At 41.3% G+C, this 18,485-nt stretch overlaps 1 protein-coding gene across 5 annotated transcripts in view; it reads left to right on the top strand.

Annotated features, from left to right (window-relative positions):
- LOC139755017 (uncharacterized) overlaps window positions 1-11,373 on the top strand; it is a 116,058-nt gene extending 104,685 nt beyond the window's left edge. For 3 of the 5 annotated variants that reach the window (XM_071672936.1, XM_071672935.1, XM_071672938.1), the window contains 9 exons: window positions 3,386-3,492; window positions 4,957-5,099; window positions 5,280-5,387; window positions 5,915-6,262; window positions 6,768-6,872; window positions 7,537-8,139; window positions 9,219-9,478; window positions 9,783-9,921; window positions 11,277-11,373. In XM_071672936.1, the coding sequence (XP_071529037.1) occupies window positions 3,386-3,492; window positions 4,957-5,099; window positions 5,280-5,387; window positions 5,915-6,262; window positions 6,768-6,872; window positions 7,537-7,739 (1,014 nt within the window). In that variant the 3' untranslated portion in view covers window positions 7,740-8,139; window positions 9,219-9,478; window positions 9,783-9,921; window positions 11,277-11,373. Of the gene's footprint in view, window positions 1-3,385; window positions 3,493-4,956; window positions 5,100-5,279; window positions 5,388-5,914; window positions 6,263-6,767; window positions 6,883-7,536; window positions 8,140-9,218; window positions 9,479-9,782; window positions 9,922-11,276 lie in introns of those variants that run through there. The other 2 variants (XM_071672937.1, XM_071672939.1) reach the window with 2 other exon arrangements.
- The last annotated feature ends 7,112 nt before the right edge of the window (window positions 11,374-18,485 follow it).

Raw genomic sequence — 18,485 nt, 5'->3', positions numbered from 1 at the left:
CACCGAGAACCTTTTATCCCGAAAGGAACTTAACCTCTTACTGTATGAAGCACAGCTTTGAATTTGTTTTTATATGCAGTACAGATTCTTTCTGAGAGACAATTGTCAAAAAACAAACGAACTGAATCTGGTATAGAACGGTCTTTACTTGCCCTGGGTTAGCGACTCTACAACGCATCTTACAGTGACTTCCTCATAGTTTCCATGTACTTTGTTATACGATGAGGGAATGAATAGAGATCGGATAGAAAAGGTAAAATGGAGAAATAGATGATGTTTGTGGAATCTAAAAATGTATTGTGCTGGTATATGGAAGTGTAAGGAATTGTCTAAACAGGTATATCTAGCATATATATAACCCGGTATGCTTGGGCTGTTTGTGTGTAATGACACTGTGTTTTAGTTTGGAAAGAAAAGAAGAAACTATGCCAGGCTTAGAGCTGTTCAGTATGTATTTGGACGAATGATTGGCGTTTGCCCTGAAGGATTTAAGGCAACAAGGGCCAACGGTATGTTCTAGGTTTGTGTTAATTATGTTGTCTAGATCCTGAGGTACTAACGCCTCGCTTTGGGCATCATCTCTTTTTGATATCTCTGGCTTAGGATATATGATACATCATCGGGTGTTTTTCTCTGTAGTTCGCTGCGCGTCTTGCCAGAATGTTTTATTATTTCTTCCTTGCTAGGGCGTTGATCACTGTTGCTTAGTGCTTAGTGTGCCCTGTTTTTGCCTTCATCTCTGTAGCTGGAGACCTGCATACTGTTGCGTTGTTGGGCTCGACCCGAAGAAGGGCGCGGTCGTAGAAAGTTAACGCCCTGGAAGCCTAGTAGGTGGTTCAGATGACCCGCAAGCTCCCCTTTAACACTTATCTTACCTGGATGGTCGGGTGTGGAGGCGTGTGATACCTAGGGTAACGCACTGTTCAACAGTATGGCTTGCCACGTGGGCTTGTAAGCAGAGTGTTTTTAGCTTTAGGTCTGGCTCATTGTGAAGGAGGTCGCCATTACTTCAACGGTTGGTTGGTTTTCTATTTTTGTTGCCATTGCGTTTAGAGGGAGGGGAAGGGGGTTCCTGTATTCGAATCCCGAGGAATTTTGAGTGTGGGTTGTTTCGAAGTTTGTTGTGTTAGCGTTCATTAATGCCCATTGGCTGCCTAACGGCAAGTTAGTTAGGTGGGTTGAAGGTCGCCACAGCTCAGTTTTATTTTCTGTTAACTTGCTGTACATTCTTACCATGTGTGGCCTATAGATCAAACCTTGTCTTATGAGCCCATAGAACAAATCTTTAATTCTCTTGTGTGTCGCTTATTCTGAGCTGCACTGGTAGCTTGTTGTGAGAACAGAAAACTAGAATAGGTTCTATTTGGTAAGTATTTGTATACAGGTTGTGTACTTTCAGTTCCTGTTCCTGTTGGCAGCCCTTAGTGGCCATATCAAGTCGGATGAAGCTGGATCTTATACATGTTTGAGTTTGGCAATCTAATGATTTCCCAGATATTGACTGAGGGTTGTATCCACTCTGCGTCCATCTTTATGTAGTCTACTTTGCAATATCATAAACCAGTAATGTTCTTGATGATAATGGATCAGATGTATTTTAGTTTATGAGGGTGAGGGGAAGGTTGTACTTGGTAGTATACATCTTCCAGCATTTTAGTAACATTGTGACTGGACAGAGCGTCGTATGTTTGGCTATCAGCAACACACGGGCCTCGCCCGCGATAACTCTTGCTGAGGTTGACAGCGAGGTTGCTTCTTATCAGCAAGAAAATGTAGCAGTGGGATTTTTCCAGCCAGACGACCCTGACTGCTTTTGTCGTCTTCGTCATACCGGCATTTCGTTTGAGCCTGTTTACCATCCAGTTTAAGACTTGAATTATGTCTGGGGTAGACACAGGTCCCTCTCTTTAAAACAAACTTACGTAGGCAAGAAACAGGGCCGAAGTAAGTGTGCTCCTTCTGTCATGAGTGAGTAGTTTGAGACCGCATAGGATATTTACCTTATGGCAAAGGGCAATAATGAAGATATTCATCTAAGGTACTACAAGGGCCGTAGGCCACACTAGATACGGTGAGGATGCAAAGTGACTCACTAGCAGTGCGGGTGGGAGTGGAGACATTGCCACACATTCACTTTCTAACGAGTCTAGGCAGAGAGTCTGTTCCCGTCTATTTACTGCTGTCCAGCCTCGATACTCTTCATGCCGTTGGTATGGCTCAGTGCTGTAAGCCAGTTCCACCAACGTTCCCTTCACAAACTTGTGTACGAATCAGTAACACTTTTCCCTTTGGTGTACTGCATGCCTTCATTTTCAGCCACAACCATCCAGCCTCAACACTTCTTATACCATTTGCATATAGTCTATTACTTTTGCTATTCTTACTCTCAACTGCTGATTCTAATGCAATCATCCTTGCTAGTGCTACCTTGAATGTGGACTACAAAGGCTTCCTTCCCCTTTTTATCTCATGCTTACCTTCTATTCTCTGTGTGTGGTTGGAGATGAGGGAATGAATAGAGATCGGATAGAAAAGGTAAAATGGAGAAATAGATGATGTTTGTGGAATCTAAAAATGTATTGTGCTGGTATATGGAAGTGTAAGGAATTGTCTAAACAGGTATATCTGGCATATATATAACCCGGTATGCCTGGGCTGTTTGTGTGTAATGACACTGTGTTTTAGTTTGGAAAGAAAAGAAGAAACTATGCCAGGCTTAGAGCTGTTCAGGATGTATTTGGACGAATGATTGGCGTTTGCCCTGAAGAATTCAAGGCAACAAGGGCCAACGGTATGTTCTAGGTTTGTGTTAATTATGTTGTCTAGATCATGAATATATATGTAATTTGCTTCTTGGTTACATTTTAGCAGAGTAACGACACATCACAGCAAAAGCTATCAAGGTCGACCATGAGTATTCGATTTGAAATGTAGACACAGAAAAATGTTTTCTTTTCTATACTTCACTTAAATCCCACATTCCCACGAAATTGACACAAATGTATGTGCATACTACATAGGTGCAACTATTTCAAGTAATTGTAAAGATAAGTGGTACTTTGTGTTAGAGTAGATGAAAGGAAAGGTTGAGGGAGAGAGAGAGAGAGAGAGAGAGAGAGAGAGAGAGAGAGAGAGAGAGAGAGAGAGAGAGAGAGAGAGAGAGAGGAATGAACTTTAGTAATCAATCCGAGAATATATTATTTTTGTTCACAATCAACCTCAGGTCTTTTCATATAGTAACCGTAAGTTTGTTCCTTCGTTTTGATAAGTTCTCATTTCAAATCTCAAAGGACTTGTGGCGTGAAAACCTACTGTGACCTTCTAAGCTAGTTCCTTCACAGGAGAAGTAAAACATTAACACTGAAAGCGACCTTGTTCTCCCCAGATGCTGTGGTCGAAGCAGTGGTCGACGCTCAAAACTGAGGACGAGGCCAAGACGTTCCTACCTGAACTAAGAGGAGCAGATCCCAGCGGCGCCCCTTCTCCTTACAGGTTGGTCTTAACGACGGGGTCTATCTTCGATGATTTTCTCAAGTACATGTATTCATTGTTTTGATTCTGTTTATATATATATATATATATATATATATATATATATATATATATATATATATATATATATATATATATATATATATATATATATATATTTTTTTTTTTTTTTTTTTTTCGCTGTCTCCCGCGTTTGCGAGGTAGCGCAAGGAAACAGACGAAAGAAATGGCCCAACCCACCCCCATACCCATGTATATACATACGTCCACACACGCAAATACACATACCTACACAGCTTTCCATGGTTTACCCCAGACGCTTCACCTGCCCTGATTCAATCCACTGACAGCGCGCCAACCCCGGTATACCACATCGCTCCAATTCACTCTATTCCTTGCCCTCCTTTCACCCTCCTGCATGTTCAGGCCCCGATCACACAAAATCGTTTTCACTCCATCTTTCCACCTCCAATTTGGTCTCCCTCTTCTCCTCGTTCCCTCCACCTCCGACACATATATCCTCTTGGTCAATCTTTCCTCACTCATTCTCTCCATGTGCCCAAACCATTTCAAAACACCCTCTTCTGCTCTCTCAACCACGCTCTTTTTATTTCCACACATCTCTCTTACCCTTACGTTACTTACTCGATCAAACCACCTCACACCACACATTGTCCTCAAACATCTCATTTCCAATACATCCATCCTCCTGCGCACCACTCTATCCATAGCCCACGCCTCACAACCATACAACATTGTTGGAACCACTATTCCTTCAAACATACCCATTTTTGCTTTCCGAGATAATGTTCTCGACTTCCACACATTCTTCAAGGCTCCCAGAATTTTCGCCCCCTCCCCCATCCTATGATCCACTTCCGCTTCCATGGTTCCATCCGCTGCCAGATCCACTCCCAGATATCTAAAACACTTTACTTCCTCCAGTTTTTCTCCATTCAAACTCACCTCCCAATTGACTTGACCTTAAACCCTACTGTACCTAATAACCTTGCTCTTATTCACATTTACTCTTAACTTTCTTCTTTCACACACTTTACCAAACTCAGTCACCAGCTTCTGCAGTTTCTCACATGAATCAGCCACCAGCGCTGTATCATCAGCGAACAACAACTGACACTTCCCAAGCTCTCTCATCCCCAACAGACTTCATACTTGCCCCTCTTTCCAACACTCTTGCATTCACCTCCCTAACAACCCCATCCATAAACAAATTAAACAACCATGGAGACATCACACACCCCTGCCGCAAACCTACATTCACTGAGAACCAATCACTTTCCTCTCTTCCTACACGTACACATGCCTTACATCCTCGATAAAAACTTTTCACTGCTTCTAACAACTTGCCTCCCACACCATATATATATATATATATATATATATATATATATATATATATGTGCGTATATTTACTCAACCTGTACTTGCATAATTGATCTTCAGCAGCGTACAGTTGTTTGATCACCCGACCAGCTACCCGTCAGTGTCGACCGCCTCTATCCCAACGGACGCCCTCTACGAGACCATGTCAGTGACGCAGTCCAACAACAGCCACGTCTACTCGCCATCTCTTCCTACTTCCATCGGTGAGTTGCTTTCGAAAGGAGGCATTTGCGGTATACACTGAGGACCGAACTGAGAAAGCTTCTCGATCTCGTCTTGCAATCATGTTAAGGGGTTTGATGTTCAGGAGATCCAAAAAGTCTTTGGTCAATATAACTATTCCAAAGGGAAAAGAACTCCACTTATGGTTAGTCTCCTTACAGGTAGTGCGGGTGGATTGACGCCTCTCGCGCCCATCACTATGCAAGACGTGAAGCCAGTCTTGGCGACATCGTCAGTCCTTGACACCTCCTCCTCTCAGTACCATCAAGGTAAGGCCTTACCGTCTCAAGACATTAGGTAACTCGTCTAGTACAGTTCACAGTGTATTTCACTCTCATGCTAGGCTAAATGAGCAGTCACGGTCAGGTCTGACTTACAGGAAGATGTGCCTCACCCCTGGCGTCATCGTTGGGTGATCGCGTCCTTACTGTTGTCTCACGTCAGCAGTCAGTTTGCCAGTTATTTAGATAAGTAGCTAGGGATAAAATGCGAAGCTAAGAAGCATGTACTCTAATTCTTCCCATCAACTTCTCTGTCCGCCTGATCTTTACTAAGGCCAAGGTCTTGATGATTCCTCCCAACAGAGTAGATTAAATTTCGGTCTCTAAAGACTTGAATATTATCAGAGATACATTATTACGTAGTTATACTGTCCTATCAGGCTTTTGGAAAGTTCGACATATAATTGGGACTCGAGAAATATTGTTTATTTGCCCTTACGTGGTGTGGAAATTACTCTGATACTATACGTGTAGTGGAACGTGTTTGTGATGGTATCTTGATGTCTGCATGTTAGGAAGCACCGTGTACACGCATCTCAGCAACTCCCAGCCTACCTCCAACACCAGCTACAGCAGCAGCCTGGCCGCCACCTATGCGGAGCACACGTACGTGTCGCCCTCGAACTACCCCAGCGAGAGTACGACGCCCCTGGACAACTTGGTAGCTGCTCCTTGCTCATCACCCCTCAAGGCTGACACCCCGTGCAGCTCTGCCCTCACGGTTCTTCAGCCTGCTTCACACGCCCATGCCTCCACTCACCATTCCCATGTGTCTACTCACGTGCACTCATCAATGCACGCCCATGTAGCGACCTCACCTGACCAGAGCTACAACACCCTCCCGCCCATTACACACTACTCAGGTAAGTTGCTTGTTAGCATCCACCACAAAAAGTGTTCTCTTGGTAAAAGGAAATCCGGTAATTTTTTGTTCTTGAACGGACTCAATAAAATCCTCCCTGACGTCATTACAGACAGCATAAAGAACAGTGTCGTCCTTGTAGGAGTTCAGCTCATGTTCGTCTGATTAACGAACGTATCACTTGCTCATGAGAACCTTCTGTCGAATGACCTCTGTGGGTTGGCTCCATCTCGCAACCAAAAGAAGAACTTACTTCACTTCAAACTGCAACTCCATAATCTTATAACTCCCAGTTAGGAGGATGTCACTGACAGCAAACGCCATCGCCTCCCTTTCTCTGTCATAAAAGCCCGTCAACTTGTTTTCCTTTCCTATTCGTACGAGATATTTTCACTTACATTCTTTTAACTTCTTTCCAGCTCCTTTCTGAAATAGCATTTAGACATTATCATCCATTGTCTGACGAGGTCCCTTTCTGTTTACGTACATTCAATGGTTTTCTGCAGGTGCTGCCGGTATAACGTCAATGGCAGACTACACATACTCCTTGCCGTACACCCAGTATCCGTCCACGTACCCAGCCTATGGCTATGGCACCGGAGGCCTCCTCAGTAAGTAACTGTGAGTATTGATGTAAGTGATTTATGGTTCCATGTGTTGCTGATATGATGGCTTCCCAAAGCTAAGTTCTCACGTGATGAGTCCAACCCACACTGCTTAGGTCTGAGATGCCAGTTGGCGAGTCATGAATATGGTATGACGACAATTTGTGACTGTGCAAGTTTCCTCTGTGATACTCTGAAAGCCGTGTGTTTGTCATCAGGATAGAACGAGTGAAGCCGGCGGACGTAATGGTCTAATATAAACACAAAACTATTAGTTTGATGTTTGGGCTTTTGGCCTGTCGACCACAAGGATCTTTAAGGCTGTCAACATCAAGCTTAATCCACAAAACAAAAATTTTTCAGTACCTTGTTCAGGTTTTAGGGATAATTCTAAGACCACATACATCCTCACTATGCAAGTGGCCCATGAGAAAATTGTTGTCATTTGTAATGTTACGATATTTACCTTACAAAGAAAAGAAAAAGATTTGACATCCCTTGTAGCTTTTTAAGTTCCTCTTGATTCTTCTAGGAGTTATTTTCTTTGTCAAATGGTTATTTTTCCCTATATCTTTTTCAGATAACTTGATATTGCCATGCCCTATATCGTCGCCTTACCTGACTCTTAGTCCTTATGTTAATGGTGTGTTTTTTTTTTTTCCCCTCGCAGACATGGGGCACTACAGCAGCTCCGGTAACGGTGGCATGAACAGCGACGGTGGCCACAACGGCACCAGCAGCACAAACAGCACCGGCGCTAACAGTATAAACACCAACAACAGCGGCGACCTCGGTAACAGTGGCGCTCGCCTGAGGATGCTGCCGTCGTCTTTTGGTTCCTCATCGTGCCTAAGGCAAGACCTCGGCACGTAGCGCTGGGCCTCCACCCTGTGGTAGTCTCACCTGATACAGCTGCTGAAAAGAGCAGGCCTCGTTATTAAATCTCCTGCACAACGACTGTCCGGCAGCGCTTCGTGTGAACGCAGTGCGAAAGGAATAGGAGCTCAGACGGAGGAGAGAGATAGAGGGAGAGAAGAAGAGGGCAGAGACCCCCAGGACAACTCTTCAACTGTCCATAACCGCCGGGTAGGGAGATGGCTAGTTATTATAGCTGAGTGTGTGTTAAGCAGCACGGACCGATCTCTGGCTAGGATACCAAAGAACCATCAGTCTTAAGTGATTCATGAATCAGGGCCCCAATCGGGCCCATCCTTCTTCAGGAAAGAGACCCCTCAAGAAATTCAGCACCTCACTCCTGGTATGTCTGGTAGAGGTAAGTGAGAGGTGTTGTTACACAGATTTATATAATCAATGTTTCCTGCGTTAGCAAGGTAACGCCAGGAGCAAATGGAATAAGTCGGTAATCGCTCATATTTACTCTCTGGCTGTCATGTGCAATGCACCGAAACCCCAGTTTTCTCTCCACGACCAAGTTACACAAAACTTTCCATGGTGTCACGCGGCCGCTTGACATTGCTCTAGTTCAGTCCACTGACAGCACATCAACCCCTGTTCTAATTCATTTTACTCTCCTGCATATTCAGGCCCCAATCTCTCAACATTTTTTTCTCACTTCATCCTTCCATTCCTGATTTGGTCTTTCCTTCTTGTCCCTTCCACTTCGAACACATATATCCTCTTTGTCAACCTCTCCTTACTTACTCATTCATTCCCTCCATATGTCCAAACAATTTCAGTACACCCTTCTCAGCTCTCTCGACCACACTTTCAATTGATACAGCTCTCTTACCTTTTTATTAATTACTCCTATGAGTCCCCGTGGACTCATAGGAATATATATATATATATATATATATATATATATATATATATATATATATATATATATATATATATATATACCCTCCCCTCTCGTTTTTTTTTTCAATTTTCCAAAAGAAGGAACAGAGAAGGGGCGCCAGGTGAGGATATTCCCTCAAAGGCCCAGTCCTCTGTTCTTAACGCTACCTCGCTAATGCGGGAAATGGCGAATAGTATGAAAGAAGAAAAGAAAGATGTATATATATATATATATATATATATATATATATATATATATATATATAGAGAGAGAGAGAGAGAGAGAGAGAGAGAGAGAGAGAGAGAGAGAGAGAGAGAGAGAGAGAGAGAAATTGTGTTTATGTTGAAAAAATCTCATAAGTAAATACGAACAGTCTCTAGCTTTATTGATCTAAGTAATCTTATATATGTAGCGTATACATAGAGGAATAGGCCTTTCTACGATTTTTGAAATAAAACTCGTTCTGTTCACTGGTTAGATGCCCTGTTGTCACAAGAATTAATTTGAAGCTTTCCATGACGTTTCTGTTGAGAGAACTTGTCTTGTTGCAGTGATGTTGATGTGGGAAAAGTCGTGATGACATTTTGTCTGACAGTTCACCAGGATGCTGTGTCACATGACTCAGTTCTTGATATTCGTTCAGCATCCAAGGGAATAGCGTATAGATACAGAGAAGTGAAGCTGCCTTCAGTTTGGGAAGCGATCCTTCTATGTCAGACCCAACGTTCAGCGAAGCGAAGACAGGATTTTCTGTGGTTAAGGAAAATTAGCTTCATAGACTCGCCAAACACTGACATCAACATTGGCAGCAGTAAGTAGAATTTTTAAGTTAGTTCTATAACAGATTTTCACTATCTAACAAACTTTATTTTAGTCTTGTTTACATTTAGTGAGATTTAGCATAGAAAGGCTTAATAATCAGTGAAAAGTCTTGGTGTAATGGATTTACTCCTGGTTAGATATTTGCATGTAATAATCTGGTACATGATTTACAACCTCCATTTGTTCCTTCCCTCTCCATCCCTCTCTTTCTCCCACTCAGCTCTATCTATCGACTGACAGTAAATATCCTTTTCTTAAACTTTTCATCGTTACTCGAAGTTTCCGCCTTACAGGAAGAATTGTGTCTAACGTGAGGCCATGGAACAGCTTTGACAACAGCATGGGGCCAATCCAACGCCTGCAGACGCTCGAGTAGCCCCAGATTATCAATTACATTGAAGTAATGCCCGGAGGAACTATTCTCTTGTACAGGTAAGCGGTCACTATGATATGTACTTGCAAGTGTTACTGAAATTCTAAGGTATCAAATTTATGTACAAATTGCATACATTGTATGTACAAGGCTATCGTGGCAAGGGGTAACACTCTCCTCATTCTCTCCATGCAACAATGTCAGTATCGCTTATATGCCGGTAAAAAAGGAAGAGAAGATTAATATTCTGACAAACTTCAACTTTCCAAACAACCATATGTTAAGCCTCAGAAATTGTAAAAATGGTATTTTCACTCCATGATTTTGCTTCAACAAACACTTTTGCGACAAAAAACACTTTCAAAGTCATCATACCATAGTACTAATGCATTGTGGCTCTACCTAAACCTAGGTAAAGAGCATTATAGCCGTGCACGTAATTTTCTAAGAATTCGCTCGAAGCGACGTATATCAAACTGACTGAGAAGCTCTTACCCTTCACAAGAACATGATATTGAATTTGGTTTATATGTTGTATTGAAAGCTATGTCAAATGAAGACTAAATACCAGAGGGCAATTGCAGCTCAGTGGTTGTGCTAGTGGAAGGGATAGGATGGATTCCACTGAGGCGAGAAGTTCTTGGATGAGACTTTACTCTCGTTCGTCAACTGCCGATGACGCAGCCTCGACGAAGCTGATTCTTCACTTGCAGTGTAGCCTCAAGCAGGCGGAGATTACATTGCGAGTGAAGGGTCACGTTTCGTGATTGGCGAGGCTATTGTACCGAGAGCATAGTCTGAACAAAGACATTTTGCGCTCCAAAGGGGTCTATATTTCCCTGTTGCAGGAAGTAGCGCAGCCTTGGGCAGCAGGAGCCTTGAGAACGGCCTGGGTACCAACAGAACTCGTTTAGGGCAATTGCGGACGTATATGCACTTTGTTCGTATTCATATACCTCCGCGTTGTACAGTTAGGTTCGGTAAAATGCTATCTGCTGGCTGTGTGAGCCTGATGGGAAAAGACCGGTGTAGACCCCGTTGCTCACCAACGTGAGACGAAGGGTATTCGAGTATATAGTATTCGAATAGTCATTTCCCTATTAGGGGCGATCATAGCCTAGCGGTAACGCTCCCGCCTGATACACAGGGGTCCCGGGTTCGATCCTGGGTGTTGGAGGTTTGTGTGATATATTTATACTTTTTTTCTTTTATACTTGATCGTCGTTTCCGGCGTTAGCGAGGTAACTACAGGAAGAGACGAAGAAAGGCCACATCTGCTCACATCCATTCGAGCTGTCATGTGTAATGCACGGAAACCATATAGTTACCTCTTTTCGTTACAGTACCACACTGTCTCCTGAACCTTACAGGTTACCAAAGTCATCAGTAACAATGTATGTGATTTCCTTTTCAGAATTTCTTGAACTTCCTGGTGTCATGCTGAGCAGCAAGGCTGAGTTTGGGTTTTCTTCAGACAAAATAAAGAAAGTGAATACCTCTGTCCTTTAATTCCCCTAATGATCATTTCATCACAATAAACTGTAATGCCAGCAAGTGTATTGCAAAAACCAGACGTTAGGCAATGATGATCCTGTGGAAAGTTTTTAATACTGGTAATCGTTACTGGAGAAGCACAGAAAAAAAGACAAGGCTTATATATATATATATATATATATATATATACATGTGAGAGAGGAGAAAGAACTCTACCTTTGTATTCAATGCGTGTTGTAAAAGGCAACTAAATGGGGTGGAGCAGGGGGCTGAAAATTCCCCCTCCCCCAAATTCTTTTAATTTCTAAAGGACAGAACAGAAGAAGGAGCCATGCAGGGAGTGCTCATCTTCCAAGAAGGCTCAGGCTAGGGGTATCTGAATGTGTGTGGATGTAACCAAGACACGAATAGAGGAGATACATGTATGTTTGAGAGAAGCCTGGATGTTCAGACTGAATAAAACAAAGTTCAAGGGTAAAGTAGAAAAATGGTTTGTAAATGTCGTAGGAGCAAAGTGGGGACCGATAAAAGGGCAAGAGCTAATGAAGCGGAAATGGAGACAAAAGTGAATTACAGAACTACAGACGTGTCGATAAGTTGAGCATACCGAGTAAGCCTTATAAGAGTGATGGTTGCAAGGATAGCGGCATGCATAGCTCATATGACTGTGAAAGATAAATGTGGTCTCTGAACCATGTGTTTGGTTTGAGAAATATGCTTTAAGTGCTTGTAGTAAGGGAGTGGCATTTCTAAATTTAGAGAAAGATAACGTGAGGGCTGATAGAAACCAGGAGCAGGGAAAACGTTATATATGGAATTATCAATAAATTGATATATGAATTGGGAAGTATTTTACATGTGTGTGAGTAGGGACGACAGTAAAGGTTGGTCTGTTACTTTGGCTCATCAGTCTCCACAAGAACTAGGCGGTTTGGTAAGTATATACAAGGATCTTAGCGAGAAGGACGGGTATACGGTATGTTGAGAGTAGATATCTACGGGAGATGAATCAGTTGTTGTTTGCAGATGACAGGGCTCTGGTGGCAAACTCCAGAGGGAAACTAGAATCTGGTATGTGTGGAATTCCTTGTCTATTTGTACTGTACAGGGAGGGAAGGAGTTATACGTTCGTGGTGTCCCATCTTTTTTTGAACAAGTTTCTTATTCAATTTCATGTTATATCCTCTCTTTGCTCTACCTCTATATCTCTCGAAAAACTGTTTAATGTATGTGTCACATTGATGACTTCTTTCACTTCGACCCATCCTCATTACATTTGCTTGGGTTGAGTTTCACCGTTCGTGTATCATACCAACTTTATAGCCTGTTTAGGGCCCTTTGTAAGCTGATGCAATTCTCCACATTTCACCTTTACATCTTCTGCAAACACGTTCATGTAAGAGTCCATACTTTCATGCAAGTCATCTACATATATCAAGGAGAGTAAAGATCCCAGAACAGAACCCTGTAGCACTCCGCTTGTCATCTGGACATGCGTCTTCCGTTCTCTTCCTCTGAGTTAATCTTCTATACACTGAAAGAGTTCCCCTCATAATCCTACCTAGTGATTTAGCTCCTTAGTCAACCTTTACTGTGGTGCCCTTTTTTCTGGCAGTCCAGATACAGGCAACCATTTACCCTTCCCTTATGTTTCTAAGAAAGAGCTCACTCTCTTGTAGAAAATCTAAAGGGTTTGTTACATCTGACCACCTTTCAATTCTTCTAATTATATTTTCTAGAACCTTACTGACTTTATTGGTCAGTAAAACCGGTCTGTAGTTCAGGGTCTTCCTTGTAGACAAGGCATGTGGTTCACCTTTTTCAATTCTCGTAGCACTGCCTCTGTGTGTGTGTGTGTGTGTGTGTGTGTATGCTTACACTTGGGAAGTAATCACTGTAGATGTGTTGTTACTACAGGTAAGAATGATGAGATAATGTGTTCCTTTATGTCCCTTACATTACTGAAGACAATGATTTAGTCACCTCTTACCGCTGGTGTTGCTTATATAATTTCTTGCACTACTTCTGGAGTACATTTACTTGCATGAATATGTGATCTTACATGAGATTGTTTTCCTACAATTACTAGCAGCATTCATTTGCAATGTCAGCTAGAAATATTAAGATCTCTATCATCGACTTAACCATCATGTTAAAGAGATGGATGGTGATGACCGCAGGCACTAATGGTGATTGTGATGCCATTGCTATAATGGGAGTGTGATGGCGTAGTTTTGTCGGTCCAAATAGAGACACTTCAAAAACTCCCGACTGGTTTATAACTGCAGGTATTTGAGGAGTCTTTTACAGTGCCCTGGAGCAGTTGGAGGTTCTTGTTATCATTCAACACAGCGCATTTCCCCATGGACGAAATTATAGACTGTTAGATATAGAGATGAGGCAGTGTTGAAGGTAACGAGGTGAGATACCTATTGTTGTTTGCCACCGCTGTTGACGCTGCTATCTCGAAAGGATCACTGTTACTTTACTACTGCTATTGATGTAACTATTACTTTGCTACTGCTATTAATGTAACTATTACTCTACTACTGCTATTAATGTAACATGCTTTACTGCTGCTATTAATGTATCATTACTACTACTACTGCTACTACTACTACTACTACTACTACTACTACTACTACTACTACTACTACCACCACCACCACTGTTACTGCTACAACAACAAATGGGATATGCAAAAACATTTAGAACAGAAACTACATCAAGCATCTGTTATAACATGATATCAGTATCAAGACAGTTTATTCTCTGTGCATTGATTAATTGTAGAAGGACTTTCCATGGGCCCAAGGTACGGGGATAAGGTATAAATCATGGAAAATGCCCTGCAGACGGAACTGTAACATGCATTTCGCCTTCACCAGAAATCGATCAAGAGGTAATGTTGCATTTTGAAATGACTGGAACGAATTGAGGCCAAAAATGAAAACACATTTCGCAGGAGTTACTCTGAATAGATGCTTAATGTTTCTCTGTTCTGTACATTGTAATAACGATTTGGAAAGAGTTCACGTATCTTCAAAGGTGTTGACAACACCTCAGGTGTTTGCAGTGTATGAGTTTACTGATGAGCTGAAGAGTACACAGAAGCTGTAAACTTCCATAAGGGTAAATTGAATGATTTGACAACCTTCTTTAATTTGAATGCAAACCCATTAACACTGGAATATGCATTTGCGTTGAAGCATAAAAATGACGTGAAATTCGTTACAACAGATCCCCCATGTTTGCCAAAGTGAAAAAATTCTGTTCATATTTGACTCTTATGTTTCAAACATTTACCATTTATTTCTTTTAATATTACAGTAGCACTGTGTACCAGTGGCTAACGCCATCAAGCAGTTTAATGTTATTTTCTTATGAACATTTCCCTTAAATGTCCTCAGCACAAGGCTGTGTCGGAGGAGTGAGTGGCTTTGAGGATGGTATGTATTGACAACGTCCTGAGTACCTTCGTGCGGTCTATTTCACCCTGTCTGCTGGACTGTAGAATGGGATGCTACCACACACTTGGTCACGGAAACCAAGTGGAGCATGGTAGATTACGTCTCTTCTTGGCCTTTCGTGTAGAAAAAGGATCTCTGTTTTTTGCTGTGTTCGTGATGTGTTTGCATGAAACAGACATGGTTTTAGATTTATACAGTTGATAAGACAAAGAGCACTTTAAAAGAGATGGAGAGGCTTACATCTTCCCCAATCCAGTCCTGGTGTGTCCTTCTGGGAGGGACTCGCTCAAATCCAAGACAGCTCAGAATGCAGTGTGATGAACATCAGTATGACACAATACAAATGAAACACAACTACAAAAAATACAACACCTGGATATCAAAATATAGTACAAACAATGAAAAACAACTCTAAACCAACTCAAAAACACTTCAAAATCAGCTTATTTACGTCCACATTACATCAACTGGAACCATTTTATCAACGGTGACACCTGGTCGCTTGTGTGACTGGTGTGTTACTGACTAGAAATGACAGGATCTTCTGCACCGTTTCTCTGCTCTACACTTAGACACGTCTACTAAACAACAGGAGTTGATACGAATCCGATTAATAGGCATTAGTTATAACATCAATATATTTAGGATGTATATAAGATCAACCAATATGGTGAACGTTATGTTGAACGTATTAACATGTAGACTGATTCATTAACTTTAGAAACAGAAACATCTGAAATATAAAGATAGAGAATCTCATCCACCGACCGGGCGAACCTAAGTGCAGTACATTGCTATAACTCGCATTAATTTTTCATACCACACTTGCCAGTTTTAATTATACCGATCTTTGTATCGCAACACAAATGATGTAATATGTCTTACAAAGGTAGTTACCAGTTTTTTTTTGCTAAGATCAATATTTCACAATCTATTATGGTAAATCTTTTAAAGATGTGATATGGTTTTTCTGTCACGTTCGTTTAACAAAGAAAACTGAACGTATAGAAAACGTGCCAGCGTTATTGTCATGGTAAATGTACCCTATCTCTACGATACTATTTTTCTTTTTTCTCGTACATGAAGTTTCACTGAATCCATAATCGGCGTTAAGGAACCAAGGTGCTGTCTGTGGAAGGGAAATATGGCTCGCATATACATGAAAAGTTCTCAACACCTTCAATATTCATTGTATTAGCTTCACGAAACATCTGGGTTCAACTATCATTATACACTTTTAATTATCTATTTTTGCTGGTATAATTTCGTGTCCTCATTGCTTCTGTTATACGTTTGGATCATTAGTTAGGTGATAAACATTCTAATGCAGAACAGGCAGTAAATGGGGGAAAATAACGAATAAAAATTCATAGATTCTTATACTCATTACGGCCTAGGACCTGACACAGTCATTGTCAATATGGGTCGACACAGTATTTCAATTGCTTCGAAGCAGTTCCAGATCTTGGTTAGCCGGGCATGATAGGTCGACACAGTGTTTCAAATGCTTCGAAGCCGTCCCAAATCTTTACTAGCCGGACAGTTCCTGCCACGGCGTCGATCCATTCTCGTGTTGAGGTGCACAGTGAGTATATCTCTGTCGAGTGTTGTGCTGTGGTAGCGCGGTTTTAAACATTTCATTGTTGTAAACAGTTTTGGTGCTCAATAGACAGACTTTATCCATACTTATATACTCTGGCGTTTTACAACCGTTGTTGATGAAATCATAATATGCTCGGATGAGTTATACTGTAACATTTAGACGATTGTGTTGTAAGACTATAGTGCATTATAGACGTTTACACCACCTCATAAAGGATCTAGTCTCGTCCTTGACCGATGGAAACTACGCAGGAGGTAAGGTAAGTGTGATTATTAACAATGATGATTTGTTCTTCAGTTACGTAAATGATATGGGTTTATGTGGATACTGGACATCATAAGCAGTCATGGTGTACGTTTTAAAAGCACCATATCACCATGATTAATGATAATATTATATAATCATGAGTGGATAACGGGAGTTACTGAATTAATCGTAACTACGTCGGGTGGTTTAAACAGTTATGTTGGTGATCTGGTGCTTCAAGAACAGCCATAAATATGCTCTAGGAAAGGGATTGGATACCTTAGCCAAGGGTGGAGTTCGGATAGGTACTAAAAGCAAATTGTGAGTGATCATTCAGCGTGGGGTGAGGTTAATGTAGAGGCGGTGGCACAGATGACAGGAAACGGTAAGTTCTAAACAACTGTATTTCTTTATTTTTCTTTACGTCATCAGTAGACTGTTGATGGGATATTTATGATGTGTAATATTATTAGATTTATGCATTTTTTTTTAGCACATACTCGCAGATATATACACATAGGCTATGCTTTCATTGTTCATTTTTCGAATGTTTGCTCGTCTTTTCGTTTATTTTGCTCATTCCATGAGCAAATGTGGGATATTACATGGGAATGCGTCCGAAGGATATGTTGCGAATGATCTGACGGTGAATGACGGGGTTTATCTGCCGGAGGACATTCATAAGATCGTGTAATTCAGTTGTGTATGTATGTAAAGACAGAGAGCCCCTGTACACTCACCACCTCCTCTGGCATATCAGCCGGTAGGAGAAAGGCTATGAAAGACAACCATGCATGTACCTTTGAAGCACTGTACTGTCATAAATCTCCCCTCTCCCTTTTTTTAGGAAAAGCTGCGTGGGATTTGTATATTTCCTTTTAGTTTCAACTACTAGATACACTGGTGAGGACGTGTCTTAGTCTTTTTAATCGGGGAGAAAGATTTTCAAATACGAACAGCATTTGTTTTCTGAATCGTTATATTCACCGAAGATCAATATCCATAACGTATTTGTCTGATATGTACAGATGTATTCTCCCTAGCAAGATCTGGTCGCAGTTTATAGCAATATTTTGTATCTTCACTGTGTATGATTTTTCGCCTATGTTCGCCTCGCTGTCTTTGACTTTAGATTCATACCATCATCCCTGGTCATTTTATCTCCATCTAACGTGTCGAGGCTTATATGATGGAAATTGTTTACTATTGTGAACGCTTCTGTTAAGTCCCTTCGAAGATTTGGGCTCTTTTAGAAGACAATAAGTCTTGATCTCTGATTGTTTTTTCAAAAAGGTGTATTTTCAAATGATAGAATAAGTGTTGCTGCTATTTTTCTTCGAATACGTTTTGTGCATCGTTTGATTTGTTAGTTCTACGACAAAACTGAAGAGCCCATTCTGAATGTGGTCTAGCATGGTCATCGTAAAGAGAAAGTATACTGACCTAATAACCTGTCCTTTCTCATTTGCAAATAAGAAGTGTTTTGCGTAATTTAAGTTGTCACTAATTATATGTAATTTAAATACGATAATGGCTTACTGAGCAACATATACTCTTTCATAATATTTCTATCACTGAAAATGCATTAATTTATATATATCCGCAATGAAGTCCATATGTCATGTTTCTGACCTTCGCAAATATCTGGGCAAGTCTTTCTGATTCAGTTGATATTCTTCATATGCTTTCGCTCCCGATTTTCTCGGCAGATTTTGGGAATTTGATGATGAATCATGTGCCTTTTGGTAACCTACTTGTCGCTCTAAGCCAGTCAGGTGTTTTTCCCCTTAATATCATTCGTTGTTTTCAG

Source organism: Panulirus ornatus, chromosome 18, assembly GCF_036320965.1.
Source record: "Panulirus ornatus isolate Po-2019 chromosome 18, ASM3632096v1, whole genome shotgun sequence".
NCBI lineage: Eukaryota > Metazoa > Arthropoda > Malacostraca > Decapoda > Palinuridae > Panulirus > Panulirus ornatus.
The sequence above is the reverse complement of the archived record's forward strand: the minus strand, read 5'-3'. Positions and strand labels throughout refer to the sequence as shown.